At 38.8% G+C, this 20885-nt stretch overlaps 1 protein-coding gene across 2 annotated transcripts in view; it reads right to left on the reverse strand.

Annotated features, from left to right (window-relative positions):
- The window catches only part of SNTG1 (syntrophin gamma 1), a 533703-nt gene that overhangs the window by 157705 nt on the left and 355113 nt on the right, over positions 1–20885 (reverse strand). For both annotated transcript variants that reach the window (XM_043539635.1, XM_043539634.1), the window contains exons 10-11: positions 8630–8760; positions 3035–3164 (exon numbers count right to left, since the gene is read on the reverse strand). In XM_043539635.1, coding sequence (XP_043395570.1) covers positions 3035–3164; positions 8630–8760 — 261 coding nt within the window. The remainder of the gene's footprint in view (positions 1–3034; positions 3165–8629; positions 8761–20885) is intronic.

Genomic DNA, 20885 nt, shown 5'->3' on the forward strand with positions numbered 1-20885 from the left:
TACACAACTTCCCCTCCACAGGAGCAGATATTCAGCAGAAGTAAATGAGCAGAATTTAACATTTCTTTGAGCAGAACTACTCAAACAGCACAGGGCAACCAAGAACCAGGTGAGGAGTATAGCTGGGTGAAATTTTTCAGTCAAAAATCCAGTTCCAGAGCACCTAAAGCTATTCACAAATTCGCGTCAAATTAGGCAGATAGTTTCAGCTGAATAAAAAAAAAATAAGGAAAACAATTTCAAAAATATTGAAACAGTTTCAATTTTAAAAAGCAATCAAAATGACATCTGAAACATCATTCAATCCCAATTATTTTTTTTCCATTTCTTGCTGAAAGAAAAAAACAAAATTCAGCTTTGGTTCAACAACTTGGGTTTTTTTTTGGATTTTTTTGGTTCTGCTACTAAATGAAAATATCAGTTGCTTGCTCAGCTCTAGTTCTGAGGAAGCTTGTGGCTCACACCCCACTGGCTGAGAACAGCAAAATCTCCTGTTGGAAAGTCCCAGTGGGAACCGGGGTAAAGGAAGGAAGGATCAGCTTGCTTGTTCCTCATGCTCCTGCTACTTCCAGCTTTACATTCACCCTCCTGCCCAGCATCCAAACCGGCAGCTTCCCATCCTCCTTCCCACCCACACAGATCTCAGTTACAAGAGACCAGAGGGCTGCTTACAGGGATTTTGGAGCCACAGATCACTGCTTCTGACATCTCCAAACTAAGCATTGTGCAAGCAGGGAGGAGAGAGGAAAGCCTTATCCTCCCCCATGCAAAGGTTTACGGGATTTGAGTCACCAAATGGTCTTTCTGCCATTTTGTGGGTCATAAATTAAAAATTCTCCAGCTTAGTTCTATTGGCTGAGAAAAGTATTAACTTCTGCCAGACCATTATTCTGCAGCATGCTACACTGACCCGCTGTTCCTTACCTGTACCCAAACACTAACCAACAGAGCTTCAGCCACGCACAGTGTCTACAGAAGAGGCTGTCAGGAGTTATTAAGACTTTTCTGACCCTTATTACTTACATTTGCTCAGTGCTGTGCCTCAAAGTAAAGGGTAAATACATTGACACAACCACTAGGAGTAAGTATGAATGTAATTCAAACCAAAAAATCAGCAGAGTACATATCTATTTGTTTGTCTTCTCGTTTATAGGAAGGCCTGTAACCTTTTTGTCATTTGTAGCCTTGCATGTCAAGTTAGAGTAGAATCAGTTGTGACCGCAACTAAATGTCTTACTTTCTCAGGCAAAAACATTGTTAACAGCAACAGTATGGGAATGTCAATATCCATTCTGTATGGAGATGAATCAGAAGCACCTCTCATCTCATCTGATCATTGTGCAGAGCAATGCAGTTATTTTCCTCATATCTCTGTCTCCAAATGATCGTATGTTCACTCATCACTGTATGATGTCAACTGTAATTCTTACTGGTAATTGATATTTTTTAAAGAACAGTATGACCGCATTATAAAAAACAGAGTCCTTATCACTTCCCATGAGTTCAGCCTGGCCATGGGAAGGCTGGACTTCAAGATATATATATAGACAATTATTACGCAGAGGGATTATAAACCCTGACAGACCCTCAATTAAAGCCACTCCACTGTGAGCCACGGTGATAAAACAACAACCTAATATTTGCACAATAAAGGAATAATTATCCATTTACCTCTTACTGTAGAGTGTTGCCTACATTTGTTCCTAGTGTTTTATGGACTCTACTGTGGAATTATATACTGTGCTCATTTTAAAATATTGAAATAAGACTTGTCATGTAACTACAATGTTTTAGCAAAATGAAGTTACTTTAGGTAGCTGTGATTACAGCATAATCAGAGCCATTTAAAGCGATGCCAGATGGTTGTGTGCAACAACGCATTATTATGAGAAAACAAATGCTCTATTGTAAATAGCAAAAATAGTTTATAGTATGATCTCAAGTTCGTAACAGAAAGAAAGAGCATCCTCATTTGTCAGGATCCTGGTGAGACTGGCAGTCTTATGCAGCAACAACATTACAGGGATGAATAAACAGCCAAGAAATTTGGCTTGTATCGCATGGAAGCTTACAGATGGTGGATGAATTCATGTCTATCATGTTTTTTCCAATGCACTGACTTTTACATATTGCTGCCAGCTGGAACATAGTTTTGAAACTAGAATATAAATCACCTTCAATGTGTTCCCAGAATTTGAAATAAAAACAAATTTTGAAGCAGGTAGGGGAAGGTAATTCAGATTGAAGGAAATCTTATGGGACCTAAATTAAAACACAATGGGCTGAATTGTTCATTGGTGAGTTACATGGCTTATAATACGGATAAGTTTAGCCCCATGCGTATTTGCCCCCCTTGAGTAAAGAAAAACATACAATGCAAAAGTTGATACACAAATGATATCTAATCTACCAAATACCCTGCCATTTTATCAGTAAGGTAGTTTGGAAAAGCTTTTGCATTAAATGTATCCTCAGTAGAATATGAAACATCTCTCACATAAGATTAAACCATGAATAAAGTAAAGAGCATGAAGCACAAATGCATTATTAATGTTATGTGTTGATATGATGAAAGCATCCAGAGGCCCGGATCAGGACACCTGTGTGTTAGGATGATGTGCAAACACAAAGGTAGGCATGATCCCTGCTCTAATGGACTTATAAGGAAAAATGTATTTCTGTTTTTCAAAATGTATAAAAATAACATTTACTTTTTACTTGCAGACATGCATAACCAAGTCACCTGATCTTCCTAAATTTCACGCTCTGTTTCTCTAAATCTGGTAGGTACTACTAAAAAGCAAATAATCCTGATAGTGATGAAGTGGACAGTATAGCTGGGGAGAAAATCATTTCCCTTTCAAAGAGTTTTCAAAAAGTCTGATTTTATGATAGACTGAGCTGACTTCCGTGAGGAAATCTCAAGCATTGATTATGAACAGATAATTCTATGCTTAAACCTATAAGACATTTTACAATAGCGATGGTCAAATATGATTTGGAAATCCACTGAACCACTTTGATCTATACTTACATTGTGCTTTGTGAGGTTGGAAATGTTAGTTGCTATTGCTTGTAGCCAGTCCATACAGTCTTCAGCAGAGAGAGACTGAATTATTCCACTGCAAACTCCATCCACAGCAATTATTTGGAATGCATTTTGCCTATAGACATTTCATAACAGATCAGGTCAGCAGAAAAAGTCATCTGTTCTAACATATCATCTTAACACCACATGTAGAAAAGCTTTTCTTTCAACCACAATGGTCCACTGCTGAACTCTCATCTTAGTTATCTCATTTTATATATATATCTAACTTTAATTAAAATGAATGTAATAACAGGTCAATCAAGATTATATTTAACTTTTATAGATGGCAGAGCTACAAAGATAAGAATGGTTGCTTGGAAATCTTGACCAACATTTTCAAACCTGACTATTTAAAGTTAAGTTCCTAAATCTGTATTTAAGCAGTTGATTTAAGTTCTTAAAATGGATTTAGAAGCCTAACTTTAGACAGGTTTGAAAGTGTTGGCCCTTAGACTGAATGATTACTCAGTTCTAGGAAATTTTATGATGCTTCTACATCAGTTATAGAACAATGTTTTTCCCTCAGAATTCCAGTTCATAGAGTCTCCTCAAAATACTTACCTGAATAGCCTCAGAAGCTAAATAAATGAGAATATCTTGTGCATTTTTAAAAACAATTCAATATTTATACAACTGTATTTGGGATTATTTGGAAGTTTAACAACTGTTATATGAAGTGAAAAAGTACAAATGTAAGAAATTCATTATCAAACATTGAAAGCAAGGTTTTCTGAAATGTCATATAATAAAAATTTCATCCCTAAAAGTTTTGATTTTAAAGCCATTCTCTAAATGAAGTTAGCTTAGTGTCTAATTGTTCTATGCTGGTTCCTATAAGTGATAGAGTTTTTGTTTTAAAATTATCCTGTTCTAAACTACTTATGAAAGGATTGGAGAATTCAAAATTGATCCACAATGATTTTTTTCATATTACCTTTCTGCAATATTTGAGCATAAACTAAATACAATGGAAGTCTATGAGATACTCATTGACATAAGTGACAGGTTTCAAAGTAACAGCCATGTTAGTCTGTATTCGCAAAAAGAAAAGGAGTACTTGTGGCACTTTAGAGACTAACCAATTTATTTGAGCATAAGCTTTCGTGAGCTACAGCTCACTTCATCGGATGCAACCGATGAAGTGAGCTGTAGCTCACGAAAGCTTATGCTCAAATAAATTGGTTAGTCTCTAAGGTGCCACAAGTACTCCTTTTTATTGACATAAGTGGAAGCCATCCAAGTAGCCTAATCTGGGCAGTTATATAATGTGTTGTCATGCATTACAGACTGATTTACTGCAGTTGAATGCCAGGCAATTACAAAGCAAGAGAAAACGTTTGTATACTAAGTACTAAGGGACTTAATTTCTTCAGTAAAGAGCCTTTCTGGAATGCAGCCGATAGGAGGCTCCCGGGTCTCTGGTTTAACAGCCACTGAAGCCGAGCCTCATTTCATCTCCCAGAACAAGAAATTGCAAAGCACATGGAGACTATGGCATCCCAAACTTGGCATTCTGAGAGAACTCCATCCTTTAACACTAAATTCATAGTTCAAAATTAGGCATGTGTCAGTCAGGTACTGTGAGAGTAGCTGATCCACAATCAGTCATCCTTAAGAGGAAGATTGGGTCTCACGTAATGAAATCAGTTGCTGACATCATAAAAGATTTTGTAAAGATTCTTTCTACTTCTTAAAGCTGCATTATAGTTCTGTGGACTGTCCAGCTGCTGTATATCTAGTACACGAGGGTTCTTTGTTTTAGTGAGTTAGTAACTCCCATATTCAGGGTGACTGTTGCCTTCATCCACATCTAAGAGCAGAGCCAGTCAAAGACATGCCTGTTTTCCCTTTAAATGCCCCCATCATAACCTCAAAAGGCATGGAGTCTTTCTGAACCGTCCAGAAAAAAAAAAGGATAGCAGTTCCTTGAAGGTTCTCTCCTCTTCCATTTAGGTTGGAAAAGGTGGGTGACTGGGCGGTGGGGATTAGGGTAAACTACTGGCTCCTGTGCATCCAGGGGCGTGTATATAAGCCCTGTTCCTCCAGCCTGAGCCCCCTTCCCATGGCTGGATTGTTCTGGTCAAAGACACATCTGTTTTCCCTGTAAATACCCCTTCTGAGTGAAAGTCAGGCCCTTACTTCACATAAACTCAACAGAGACCATGTTCAGGAAAACAGACTGATTCTCTGTTTAGAGCAGAGAATGTTTTTTTCAGGACTCCTGGCAAGCAGACAGTCCGAGTCCCTTCTTAGCAAGGTGAAAATAGAATTTTCCTATTTCTTCTTTGCAAGGAGGGAAAACAAAGGATTTTTCATCCAACAGAGTCAAAGAGAAGTTCTGGCTCTCTTTTAGGCATGGAAAAAATAATCAGAAATTCCTTCTTGACAAGGGGAAAAAGTCCCTTTTCAGCAGGATATTGGGACACACACACTTACTCACACACACATGCATACACACGCACAAAAAGGTTGACCACCTGGTTTCAGGGAAGCCAGTTCTGACCCCTTTCTTATCATCAGGGAGTAAATGCAGCTTTTCCTAAGCCAAAAAAACACCCAAAAACAAAAACAAAAAAAACCAAGCCCTTCTACTGGCTGAAGCTTAATGAGCATCAAATAAAGGACTCTCCTCCAGGCCTGGGGATGTTGAGATGATAAGAATCTCTTCTTTAACCCCAGTGAAAAGCTGGAATCCCTTTGCTGTTCATATACATGATCACGTAGACACAAATAAATCAAACTCAGGGTTTGTGATATATAGAAGAAAAAACCTGATTTGAAATACCCTTTGGTTTGCACCATGTTTTTCTATTCCATGGTACAGAAAATATTTAAGAACATTGGTTCTGTCTGCCAGTTGATTTCTTGCTGAATTAGTTGCCTGAGTAGAATTTGAGTTCCTGGGCTTCTGCAGCATGAAATTCATGGAAGGTTTTAAATCAATAAGTCAAAAAGCATAAGTCTGGCAGCATGTGGCTTTATTTTAAGGTTAAAGTATTAGTCTGTTGCAAATGTTGCTCTTTGATTAGCTTATACTTTAATCCATGTTATCAAGGCTGTGTGCAAGAATTTGGGTAAGCATAAATGTGAGCATGTGTATGAAACAGAATATTTCTGTACAGTAACATTTTTAAGAGGTAGTATAAAAAAACCAAACAATTGAAAGCATGTCAAAGTCTTTTTGAACACTGTCCTGAATTAACCTTCAAATTACTAGAAGTTTCCTCTCCAATACTGTGCATAAAGTGGTCCATTACAAGTAGATAAGTGATGATGATGATGAGGATGATAATGAATACAATAATGATACTTAGTTAATAATTATATATCGTTCTATATTTTCAAAACACAAATATGAACTAATTGAGACATAAAAAGGCATCATGTAACACAATTTGTTTAGTGAAAACAGGCTTTTAATTACTAATTACATAATGTGTAATGAATCTATTTTTACTTAATACTGTTTTCAATATCCTCTCATTAATATTGCTTTCAATAGCTTCAGTGTTTTCAATCATCATTATGAATTTATCTGCATTCCTCTGATAACACTTTTGAGACACTATTGTATTCCAGAGTAATTTTCAGTAATCAGAAGGGCCAGAATCTGGCTTACCCAACACAACTAAAAGTTGTTTTTAAACAATTGTCCACCAAAACATAATTTTTTCTCATTGCCAGCTCAACTTTCTTCCATGTAAATTGTGTTGGGTTAATTGTTCATGTTACATAGTTAATATAGGAGGATACAGGAGACTGTGCAATTATTCTAGGATGAAAACACATAACATTATTTTACTTTGACCTAGACATACTCATAAATTTATTTTCTGGAAATCATGGGCTGGATTTAAATCTCAGATATATGGTTACTTTCTTAAAAGAAACTGCTGTACCTAAGTATGAACTCCATAAGTCTATGCATGTTAGAACCAAAACGAATAGAATATAATTGTATTTTGTCAGTGTTCAAAATTAAACTTTAAGGCCCCAGATCCAACAACTAGTTACATGCGTGCTTAACTTTAACCATGTGAGTAGTCCTCACTGAAGTCAATTGCTTAGCCCTGGTCTACCCTGGGAGGGGAGGGGATCGATCTAAGTTACACAACTTCAGCTACGTGAATAACGATCGACTTACCGTGGTGTCTTCACTGCAGTGAGTCAACTGCTGCCGGTCCCCCATCGACTCTGCCTGCGCCTCTCGTGGCGCTGGAGTACAGGAGTCGACGGAAGAGCGCTCAGGGGTCGATTTATCGTGTCTACATTAGATGCGATAAATCAATCCCTGCTTGATCCATCACTGCCCACTGATCCAGTGGGTAGTGAAGACATACCCTAAGTTGGGTTTACAGCACAGTGTTCAAATTTGACCGAAGTAATGACATGCCTTCCATTTCCCCAGAGAAGTTTCCTGTCCCCATTTTATTCCCATTTTTTAAATTCTCTCTTTCTCTCTCAACATCCATCACTACCTAGTAATGAGTAGTCAGGGTATGATGTAGTCCTCATTCTTCCTACACCAAGCCGAAGAACAGTAAATGAAGCTGATGTCAGGAACGGAGGAGGTGAAATCAAACAGACGGGTCAACTGAAACTGTTGGCAAATTCATTTGGCAAATTGTTTCAGCGAAAAGCAAGCAAAAAAGGAAAAAAGAAAAAGCAATGGGGAAAAAATTTCCAAGAGAGTCAAAACATTTTGACATTTCCTAACAACACATTTCAAATTTTCATTTTGAAATGATGTTTTGTGTAAAAATGTGCCTACATTTAACACAAAATAAATAAATAAAACCACCTGAAAACACAGGAAAATATTTTGTTTGACCCAAAACAACCTTTTTTCACATTTTTTTTGGTTTAGCCAATGAACCAAAAAAATTATTTTTGCTCAGTTCTAGTCAGGAATACCAGCCAATCATGAAATCTACATGGTAACTGATTTGTTACCATTGCCATCAGAGTTTTGTATCTTAATTCCTGTGATTCCTAAATGCTTAAGAACAATTTTATCTTAGTTGGTTGGAGGCACAGGTGGCAGACTGAAGTATGGACATGTACTGGGCTAGTGTGCATGTACACAGCTGCCTCTTAATTACTTGAGTAAAACTCATACTGACACCTATTAGAAAATGTCTATTGCTGTATGTTGCTGGCAGCATTGAAAGCAATGATATCTAGGTGTTCAGACCATTAAAATGATGTGCTTATTAAGCTTGCTTTATAAGATTCCTGAACAAAAATCAACTTAAATGCAAAATATTTGGGAAGATTTTCAAGTATAACTATTATTTTTTTAACTTCCTTGCTGATGTCTATTAAAATTGGCTTGAGAGCCATGATCAACAGTGGAATCATTATTAAACTAAACCGAGACAAGTAGTCAGAGGACTGAACAATCAAGCAGCTCTATGGCCCATGACTATGGGGAAATATATATTTATCTTTTCAACTGAAGTGCTGATTTACTAAGTTACCATTAAGATTATATCTATCCACAAGCAAGACAAATTTCAAGCATACATACTTATTTACCTGCACAAATCTGATCCTGGGAGGTACTGGGAAAAACGGGAATGAAGGAGCGGGATTAATCGGAGATCACACCATCTCTTCTCCCACCTAAGCCCTGGTGATGTTGGCCATGAGGAACATGATAGCGTATCCTGGAAGAAATTTTAAACACTTCTGATTTTTGGCCTTCATCATAATCATCTACCATAGAGAGAGACAGACTTTTTTCCTTCAAGTATTTGGTACCTTGTTTTATGTAATAAAATGTTTCCTGAAAATTCTATTTGATCAGGTTTAGTAAGCTGTGGAGTGATTCCACGCTTCTTTTTTTTCAGTTTTGATTGCAAAACAAAAACTGAAACAAGTATGGTTGTAGGAACTGCGAACAACTGCCATCCCCTGAACTAATGCTCTATATTGTAAACTATAGAAATGAATATTACAAGCCTGGGGAAAACAAAAGAACAGAATCAAATGTTACTGAATCATGTTATTGCAATGAATAGCCAAGGAAGGTGTTCAAAATTCAAAGGTAAAGGACAATATTTTGAAGTGTTGAATATAAAAGTAGCTATTCAAAATGCCACAATTTAGGCTTATCATACGATATTTCATAAATATTTTGAAATTGCCATGTTTGACAACCTGCAATTGCTTTAGTACCAAATTGTAAAATGTCTTCTATTTCAAGGGGTCACCATATTCCTCCCACTTATCATGTGTTATATTAATATGCAGCCAGGAACATATACATTAGATATTAGAGGAAAAAACATTCTAATTATAAGGGCAGTTAAGCTCTGTAATAGGCTTCCAAAGGAACGCATAGAATCCCTGAAGGGCCAAAATCCATTGCTGTGGATGTAAAATCTTTACCACAGTTTCTGTTCAGAACTTTTAATATAGGCCCGAAGTCCACAGCTTGGCCTGGGGCATGAGGGCTAGCTAACAAAGAACAATACATGGTTAAGAGAAAGCTGGGGTAGACAGACAACCTTGTGTGCTTCAAGTCGATGAGCAGAGTCAGCATAACTCCAGATGGTGAGCCGTAATTGGGTGTCCTTATCGCGAGTTACAAACACACAAAGCGCTGAGAAGGGTCTTAAAGTTAACTCCCTGGGGCAGGAAGAAGATAGTGGTACAATACCCCTCAGATACCAGAACAGAGTTTGGGAAGAGGCCTAACATGATTGACATTAGTAATGACACCCTCCCCTCACAGATGTATGCCAATCCTAGTCCATAGAAATGCAAGGGTAAAACTATAAACAATTGTTATTTTTAAATACTAATTACTGTTTTTTGCTTTAAATCTCCAGGAATGTACCTGTTGATCAACTGTGAGAGCTGCTACCTCATTCCCCTGGACCCCAAAATTAGGATTTAACCTATATACTTTAATAGAGATCGTTTGAGGGTAATCACCTGTGAATCAGCACTATGTTAATCTAAACCATGGGCGGAGCCATTATGCAATCTTTTAGACCATTGTCTTATTGTGCTTATCTTGTCTTGCCGCTAGAACCTATCCAGGGGCTTGGGGACTCCCACCCCATCACTTCTCTCCGCCCAATGAGCATTCTATATAATCTATTGTAATCAATTGTTTTGCAGTGTCTCTGAGCCAAATAAGCAAAGTGACACTCCTCCAGCACTGTGCATAATAAACTCCTGTGCTTGACTCTACATGGTGTCCATTTCTGTTCTTCAATCCCCATTATTGGAGGTTTTTAAGAACAGGTTGGACAAATACATGTCAGGCATGGTCTAAGTATACTTGGTCCTGCACCAGTGCAGGGGGCTGGATTTGTTGACTTCTCAAGGTCCCTTGCAGACCTATATTTCTAGGATCGTATGGACATAATTAAAATGACATTAAAATAAAGCAAACAGAATATCTTCACAGTTTGCAGTGTGTGTGTGTGCGCATGTGTGCATGCACATGTGTACATGTGTTTTGCATATGCTCCCTTGACCTGCAGAATACAACACATTTTACTAGAACACCCCAAGGCAATTTTCTACAACAGTAATTTTACTGTCAAATTTTAGGTTTCTACTCTCTGTTCTTCAGTTGTTTCCAAAATGCTGAAGAATATTTTTGGGGCATGCATTGTCTTTTTAATTAGTGCTTGTGCTGTGCCTAGCACAATGGGACATAAATCCCTGATTTGAGATTTTTAGGTGCTACTGGGATATTATTACTACCACGACTAATAGTAATAATAATAATAATAATAATAATAATAATAATAATAATAATAACTTAATTATATTAACATTATAAATGGGAGACATATATTATTCCCCACTCCCTTCTTAGTCAAAAAAGGCAGAACTACTTACAGAAAACAAACAAACAAACAAAAACTACAACACCATTAAAGCTGAGAGAGGTGAAATTCAGACCTCAATGAAGTCAATGGCAAAATTCTTATTTAGTTCAGAGGGGCCAGGATTTCACCCCAGATCTGGTGAACATTTCAGAAAGTTATGAATGAAAAAGGGTTTATAATGGAAATACACAGACAAGATTAACAACAGCGATCACGTCCTAAAGCTATACTGTATCACATAATCACATACTATGTTTAACCTGTGCCTGAATGAGGCAGGTTGCCTTGTTACCCCTACATATCACTGAGGAAATCAGTACTCGCTGTCCGTTCTGTCTACCAAGAACCCAATATGCTTTAAGTTATACCTATGTAAAATTTACTCAGTGAAAACAGCCTTTTAATTACTAATTGCATAATGAATGTGTAATGAATCTACTTCTGCTTAATATTGTTTTCAATACGCTCTTATTAAATATAACATTTTCATTGTATTTACTGTAGAGAGTTACAGTCTGGTAATTATGAATGAGATATAATTCATACCATGGCATAGGGCCACAGAATGTAATACCAGGTGCACCAATGCCCCATTCTGTATGTGTAACTCGCGTGGAAAAATAGAGGTCTGTGTTGTGTACACATGTATAGTGCCAATAGAATGGAGGGAGTTCATTACTGAAAGAACCCCTATCATTATGCATATTCCATGCAGGCAGAAACTTGTGTTTTAAAAATTTAGCCAAGTCAAAAATATTTTTATCAGACCAAGAGATTCTTTTTCATTATGAAGTAGGGTCCTGGTCCTTGGGTTTTCCCTTCCACAGGGACCCCATCAATTTCTGTCACCTCCTTTCTAATGACAGGTTTCAGGGTAGCAGCCGTGTTAGTCTGTATCTGCAAAAAGAAAAGGAGTACTTGTGGCACCTTAGAGACTAACAAATTTATTTGAGCATAAGCTTTCGTGAGCTACAGCTCACTTCATCGGATGCATTCAGTGGAAAATACAGTGGGGAGATTTATATACACAGAGAACATGAAACGATGGGTGTTACCATACACACTGTAAGGAGAGTGATCAGGTAAGGTGAGCTATTACCAGCGGGAGAGCGGGGCAAAAAACCTTTTGTAGTGATAATCAAGGTGGGCCATTTCCAGCAGTTGACAAGAACATCTGAGGAACAGCTGGGAGGTGGGGTGAGGAATAAACATGGGGAAATAGTTTTACTTTGTGTAATGATCCATCCACTCCCAGTCTTTATTCAAGCCTAAGTTAATTGTATCCAGTTTGCAAATTAATTCCAATTCAGCACTCTCTCCTTGGAGTCTGTTTTTGAAGGTTTTTTGTTGAAGAATTGCCACTTTTAGGTCTGTAATCGAGTGACCAAAGAGATTGAAGTGTTTTCCGACTGGTTTTTGAATGTTATAATTCTTGACGTCTGATTTGCGTCCATTTACTTTTTTACGTAGAGACTGTCCAGTTTGGCCAATTTACATGGAAGAGGGGCATTGCTGGCACATGATGGCATATTATGAATGAGATATAATTCATACCATGGCATAGGGCCACAGAATGTAATACCAGGTGCATCAGTGCCCCATTCTGTGTGTGTAACTCGCACACAGGCCTAGGTGAACAGATCCCCAGGCCGGCAACAGGCTGAGCGGGCCGGCGGTGTAAGATCAGCATTTTAATTTAATTTTAAATGAAGCTTCTTAAACACTTTAAAAACCTTGTTTACTTTACGTACGACAATAGTTTAGTTATATAATATATAGACTTATAGAGAGAGACCTTCTAAAAAACGTTAAAATGTATTACTGGCACGTGAAACCTTAAATTAAAGTGAATAAATGAAGACTCGGCGCACCACTTCTGAAAGGTTGCCGACCCCTGCTCTAGTATCTCCTCTGGACTCAGGGACTCAGTTCATAACCACTTTCGTGAAAGATGGATGAGGTCATATAATTGGGACCGTGGGGTTTTGTTCTCCTGGTACCTCCACTCATGATATCACTGGGCCCGCACTGCGGTTGTTACCCCAGATCTGGCCAGGATCTTTGCTTTCAGCTGGGGGTAGTCTGCCGCAGCCTCTTCAGGCAAATCATAGTAGGCCTTCTGGGCCTCCCCACACAGGAATGGAGCGAGAATGCCAGACCACTGTTCTCGGGGCCAAGCCTCCCGCAGGGCTGTCCTCTCAAAGGCCAGGAGGTACGCCTCTACATCATCATCCCACATCATTTTCTGCAGCCAGTTGCTGGCCCAAATCATCTGCGTCGCATCACATCACAGCCACGGTTCAGCTCTGTAAGGGCCTTTACCTGGTTTACCAGTTCCCGCAACATAGCCCGGTCTTGAGCAGCCTGGTCCATCAGTAGGTGATTAGTCTCTTGCTGCAGCCTCACTGCCTCCTGTTGAGCGGCTGCCTGGACACGGGTAGCCTCCTGCTGGGCAGCCGTGGCTTGCATCAGTGCCCGTACTACATCCTCCATTGTGATGGGGGGGGGGAAACACCGTATCCCTTTTTAAAAAAAATAACAGCATCCTTCTTCTTCCGCCACTCTGTGCACACCAAATGCCACTCCTGACACCAGTTGTGACAAAGTTCTGCCTCTGGTGGGTCCTGCGCTTATTGGAGGATTTGCTCACCTCAGAGATTCACAGCGGCCCTCAGTTTGGCCACTTTTGCTAGCAGCTCAAACCTGCCATTCACTCAGCTAACCTCATCACTGGCCAGCACGGGGAAAAGGAAGGAGAACAATCCCCACAGTCTCTGCTGGTCCACTTAGTGGGTGTGGGGCCAGCCAGGGACCTTCCCTCAGGTGGGATGCACAGCCCAGGTCAACTCCTCCTGTATCCAATAGGGAGTTGGGGGGATGCGGGGAACCCGGGCCCGCACTCTACTCCAGGTTCCAGCCCACAGCTGTCTATAGAGTTTCGTGTAACCCCTGTGTGACAGCTACAACTCCCTGGGCTACTTCTCCATGGCCTCCACCCAACACCTTCTTTATCCTCACCACAGAACCTCCCTCCTGATGCCAGATAGCATTTGTACTCCTCAGTCCTCCAGCAGCATGCCTTCTCACTCTCAGCTCCTTGTGCGCCCCTCACTGACTAAAGTGAGGTCCTTTTTAAGCCAGGTGCCCTGATTAGCCTGCCTGTCTTAATTGATTCTAGCAGCTTCTTAATTGGCTCCAGGTGTCCTAATTAGCCTGTCTGACTTCATTGGTTCCAGCATGTTCCTGATTGTTCCGGAACTGCCCCTGTTACCTTACCCAGGGAAAAGGGACCTGCTTAACCTGGGGCTAATATATCTGTCTTCTATCACTCTCCTGCAGCCATCTGGCCCGACCCTGTCACAATATGCCTTGCCCTCTAAACTAGGTCAGTTTTTTAACCAGTATAGCCTTCTTCCTCGATTTTGGGTTTGTTGCTTTATATGCATCTCCTAAGGTGTTCTTAAATGATTCCCAATTATCATACAAATTTTTGTGATTAAATTATCTCTCTCAGATGATTTGGCTCATAATTGTTTTCAGTTTTGTGAAATTGGCCCTATTAAAGCACAAAGTATATTATATATATTGTTTGCACACTATAAATGTGTTCAAGTCATGATCACATGAACCTAAGCAATCATTAATCTTTCAGTTCTGTGATCAGTTTCTCTTTATCTGTTGAGACAAAGACTAATAAAGAATTCCTCTATGTTGGTTGTAACACTTCTTGAGTTAGGAAATTGTCACCTATAATGTTTAAAAATTACAAGGATCTTTTAGTACTGGTAGCATGAAACATCCTACATACGTCACTCAAATTGAAGTCCCCCATGATCATGCAGCTTTGTTTTTCTCTACAAATTCCAGATAGGTGTATAAGAAGTGGTCATCCTGTTCTCTAGTGAAGTTTGGTAGTCTGTAGCAGACAAAAACTTATACCCTCCTCATGTGCTTTACCTATTAGAATACTGATCCATAACTATTAAAAATAATTTTCTTCTGAATTATGAGTGACTTGGCAACAGGTAATACCATTTTTACACAGAGTGCCACTCCCCATCCTCTTTTGCCCATTTGATCCTTCCTAAATAGGTTGCAACCATTGATTTTAATATTCCAGTAATGTGAATCATCCCACCAGGTTTCAGTAATACCAATTAGATAGGATTAATGCTCATAAATGAGCAATTCTAATTCCTCATTTGTTACCCAGGATCTTAGCACTGGTGTGAAGCCAATTAAAGAATTTCTTCTCTTCATATCCTTTGGTTCTGTAATAAATTTTGTTCTCAACATAGATTTCCATCACAACTTCAAGAACCATCACCTGTTCATTAAACTCTCTCTGAAACACTTCCACACTAGCATCAACTTCCTGGACACCGCTATCAGCTGCAACAATGGAACCCTACAGACAACTATATACCAGAACCTCTGGATCACAACACCTTCCTTCAGAGATTCAGCAACCACCCCAAATACCACCCCAAATACACCAAGAAATTGTTATCTATAGCCAGGCACTCAGACACCACAGAATATGCTTTGAGGAAAAAGTCCAGGATATGCACATTAACACTCAAAATTGCCTTCACCAAACAAGGACACTCCGCCAAAGAAGTAGATTACATCCTTGAACAGGCCACCCTACTACCCCAAGAGAACCTGCTTTAATACAGAAATAAAATCCTCTGACTCCACACCCCTAGTTGTCACTATCACCCCAAACTGGAACCTATACAGGGTATCATCAAACAACTATAACCCATACTCAATGTGGACCCTAGCCTGAAAGAAATCTTTCTTGAACCCCCTCTTCTGGCCTTCAAAACTACTCCCCAATCTCCAAGCTCATCATCACAAGCAAACTCCTCACAGACCAGGACACACCAACTTAAAGTAGCATCAAACCCCACCAGAACAGATGAAAAATCAGCAGACATATCTTCACTGCTACAATGATCAATACCACCACAACATACTTTTTAAGATACATGGGTCCTACACATGCCTATTACAATATGTGGTGTATCTCATCCAGTGCGCTCAATGCTCCAATAACCCTGGGGTTATTTGCAGAAAATAATATATAAGCGCGGGCCGAGGGACGTACTGGCTGCCGCTTCCAGCAGCTCCCATTGGCCTGGAGCAGCTAACCGCGGCCACTGGGAGCTGCGATCAGCCGAACCTGCGGATGCGGCAGGTAAACAAGCCAGGGGCTTTTCCTGCACAAGCAGCGGAACAAGTCTGGGAACCACTGGTGTAGAGCAATCTCTTTATTATGAAAGTGAAACTAAATGTAGATTTCTTTTTGGTTACATAATTGTACTCAAAAACAAAACAGTGTAAAACTTTAGATCCTACATGTCCACTCAGTCCTACTTCTTGTTCAGCCAATTACTAGACAAACAAGTTTGTTTACATTTACGGGAGATAATGTTTTCCACTTCTTATTTACAATGTCATCTGAAAGTGAGAACATGCATTTGACTGGCACTTTCGTAGCCAGCGTTACAAGGTATTTACATGCCAGATATGCTAAGCATTTGTAAGCTCCTTCATGCTTTGGCCACCATTGCAGAGGATATGCTTCCATGCCAGTGATGCTGTCATAAATATAAAGGGAAGGGTAAACACCTTTAAATCCCTCCTGGCCAGAGGAAAAAAAACTTTTACCTGTAAAGGGTTAAGAAGCTAGGATAACCTCGCTGGCACTGACCAAAATGACCAATGAGGAGACAAGATACTTTCAAAGCTGGATGGGGGGAGAAACAAAGGGTTCTCTCTGTCTGTGTGATGCTTTTGCCAGGAACAGAAAAGGAATGGAGTCTTAGAACTTAGTAAGTAGTCTAGCTAGATATGCATTAGATTCTGTTTTGTTTAAATGGCTGATAAAATACGCTGTGCCGGATGGAATGTGTATTCCTGTTTTTGTGTCTTTTTATAACTTAAGGTTTTGCCTAGAGGGATTCTCTATGTGTGGAATCTGATTACCCTGTAAGGTATTTACCATCCTGATTTTACAGAGGTGATTCTTTTATTTTTTTTTCTTCAATTAAAACTCTTCTTTTAAGAACCTGATTGCTTTTTCATTGTTCTTAAGATCCAAGAGTTTGGGTCTGTGTTCACCTATGCAAATTGGTGAGGATTTTTATCAAGCCTTCCCCAGGAAAGGGGGTGTAGGGTTTGGGGAGGATTTTTGGGGGAAAGACGTTTCCAAGCGGGCTCTTTCCCTGTTATATATTTGTTAGACGCTTGGTGGTGGTAGCAATAAAGTCCAAGGGCAAAAGGTAAAATAGTTTGTACCTTGGGGAAGTTTTAACCTAAGCTGGTAAAAATAAGCTTAGGGGGTTTCATGCAGGTCCCCACATCTGTACCCTAGAGTTCAGAGTGGGGAAGGAACCTTGACAGACGCTCATTAAAAAAAATAACATGTTAATTAAATTTGTGACTGAACTCCTTAGGGGAGAATTGTATGTCTCCTGCTTTGTGTTTTACTCACATTCTGCCATATATTTCATTTTATAGCAGTCTCAGAGGATGACCCAGCACATGTTGTTCATTTTAAGAACACTTTCACTGAAGATGTGACAAAACGCAAAGAAGGTACCTGTATGAGATTTATAAAGATAGCTAAGGCACTCAACCCAAGGTTTAAGAATCTGAAGTGCCTTCCAAAATTTGAGAGGGACGAGGTGTGGAACATGCTTTCAGAAGTCTTAAAAGAACAACACTCCGATGCGGAAACTACAGATCCCAAACCACCAAAAAAGAAAATCAACCTTCTGCTGGTGGCATCTGACTCAGATGACGAAAATGAACATACTTCAGTCCGCACTGCTTTGGATCGTTATCAAGCAGAACCCGTCATCAGCATGGATGCATGTCCTCTGGAACGGTGATCAAAGTGGGAAGGGACATATAAATCGTTAATGCAACTGGCATATAAATATCTTGCGACACCTGCTACAACAGTGCCATGTGAATGCCGGTCCTCACTTTCAGGTGACATTGTAAACAAGAAGCGTGCATCATCTCTCACAAATGTAAACAAACTTATTTGTCTGAGCAATTGGCTGAACAAGATGTAGGACTGAGTGGATTTGTAGGCTCTATAATTTTACATTGTTTTATTTTGAGTGCAGTTATTTTTTGTACATAATTCTACAATTGTAAGTTCAACTTTCATGATAAAGAGATTGCATTACAGTACTTGCATTAGGTGAATTGAAATACTACTTCTTTTGTTTATCATTTTTACAGTGCAAATATATGTTATAAAAATAAATATAAAGTGAATTTACTGTACACTTTGAATTTTGTGTTGTAATTAAAATCAACATATTTGAAAATGTAGAAAACATCCAAAATGTTTAAATAAATTGTATTCTATTATTGTTTAGCAGCACGATTAATCGCAATTAATTTTTTTAATTGCATGATTAATTGCAATTAATTTTTTGTTAATCACTTGACAGCCCTACTCTATATAGATACTTTTGTATGATGGTGAGGATGAAAATGGTACCTCTTAGCTAGGCTAGCCCAGACCTTCATACAACCCGCACTATAGTTACCTTATTTTTGTCTGTTGCATAAGAAAAGGAGCCAAGGAGACATGCAGGGGAAATCATATGTACTAATGCACATTCAGTTTTCACCCAGGGGGAAAAAGGGTGCTAGCATGTATAACTTATGCATCTCTTTGTCTTTTTTTTCATTTAAATACATCAATAAAAAAAAATTAAGCACAAAAAAAGAAAATCTCTATCCCAGTTTCATAGGTGGAAGTTAGTGGGATAAAGATGTAATATCTGAGGTGTTCTTTGAACCACTGGGTTTTTGACGTTCATCCTTCATTAGTTGTGATGTACCATCAAATGGCATTCCATTCAACACGTGTGAAGTAAGCTCATTTAAACCATATTTTAAAAAACAAACATATTATATAACATTTTATTATTTTACTCTCCAAAATAATTTCACAGTTGGATGCAGCACAAATATTCTATGAAAACCTGTGGCTGAAATTAGACTGCAGTTATTTGGTACCCATACAACAAGAGTTTCATCCTAGACATGATTAGGTATAATTATTTATTGTTAATAATGTTTGTTGAAAATGTAACCCTTCCCCATTCATTTGTTATTCATAAAAATTATCAAATTTAAAAATGGGCAAACTTGGTCAAAAATGTTCACCTTTGTGTTGTGCAGTAATGGTTCAGTCAGAATATTCATGATTTGTGGTTTGTCACAGGGAATTGTTTCTGCTCCCTGATTACATAGCTGTAAGATTTTACATGGGAGAATAACAGATAATGAATGGTAAATAGCAAACACCTCCTAGTATGCATTTTTGAATGAAAAGAAATCCCCAAAATTTTACAGGTATTTTCTCAAATTACTAAACATTTTTATGAACTGGAAGTTATCCAAAAACTTGCAAATCACATATAATGGAATCCACTCAAATAGCAGTGGAGCAAAAAGTCACTGACATTTACTTATGAATGTATTTTTTAATATTCCTTGGCAAGCAAAGACCTGATCCTGAAGTCTGATCCATGGAGGCAGCCTTTTTTGTCAGTGCAGAGACCCAGTGAAGTCAGAGTCCAGCTGATTGTGGCTTGAGGATGGAGTACACATAAGCACTTATCTTTCCAATTCAAACTCTGATATTTTATTGCATATGTAGAGGTTTATAACATTACTGGTAATATGCTGTAGGAGTTATAATGGATAATTCCAGGTGAAAGGTCTTGCTTATCATAAAAAGCCCACATATGAGTTGTTTGATACACATCAAAAAGAGTATTACATGTCAAATATCACCTTCCAGGACTGTATAAAGTGACCACCACTTTGTTTTTCCTGCATTTTAAAAAAATAATCTTATATTCATGAGTTAAAGTCTTTTCCTACATTGTGAAGAGAGTGTACCATACTCTCCAGAGGTATCTCTGAATATTAATCTGAATATTTATCTGTAGAGTTTCACCTTAAAGTGACAGTTTGCCATTATACTATTACTTTTTATTAGAATTTGTTATGCTACTTAATGAAATTTAAACTACACCCCTTTTAAGAAACATGCAAAAAGGTAAATATTAAATATTTCACTTTATGAAAGAAAATCTTCTGATTGTACCAGAAAATGAGTTTTTAGAAGTGACAACGAAAGCATGGTTTGAGTTCAATTGAAGGTTTGGGAGATGGTCCAGAAGAGTTCTTATTTTATTTGAAGAAGGCTGCCTAGCTCTAATTACTAAGGTCACCAAATATAAGCTCAGTTGACTTGGCTACACAGTCAGTGCACGGCAAGCCAGGGTGTGAATGTACAGTGTTGTAGCCTGTTGCTCACTGACAAGCCATGTGGACCATGGTACTGTACACCAATCATTCTCTAGCATGCCTTGATGTACTTCAGTTTGAAATAGCAGTATGTCAGACTGCACTACAGAACTTTTAGTGTGCAGTAGCAGGGTCCACACAGCATGTGCGGCAGGCTAGAGTGCTGTACAGTCACACCTTGGCTTGCTGTGCACTCAATCTCTGCATAGAATTTTTAAGGTCATACATAGGGCCAGACACTCAGCTGGTATAAACTGTCATAGCTTCATTGACCGCCAATTGAGAATTTGCCTCATTATCTCCACCATTCCCGTCCATGTCCCATTTTCTGCACTGGTGAGTCACAAAGAGGTTTCTGTAGAAGGGAGAAGATTTTACTTAACTGCCTTCTGTAACTAGCGGTTTCTCCTTGGCTCAGTAGTTCTCTGCCACATCACTTAGCTCAGTGTAGGGGGACAAGAGACAGATATCTATGTTTCATGCTTAGCAAGAGAGATGAGATGGGAAAATTTTGTTTTGGGAGACATTTCTTTTCTCAGGAATAAAGTGGTTGGTTTGCTTTCTTGGCGTGTGTGTGTGGGGGGGGC

This window comes from Chelonia mydas, chromosome 2, assembly GCF_015237465.2.
Source record: "Chelonia mydas isolate rCheMyd1 chromosome 2, rCheMyd1.pri.v2, whole genome shotgun sequence".
Taxonomy (NCBI): domain Eukaryota; kingdom Metazoa; phylum Chordata; order Testudines; family Cheloniidae; genus Chelonia; species Chelonia mydas.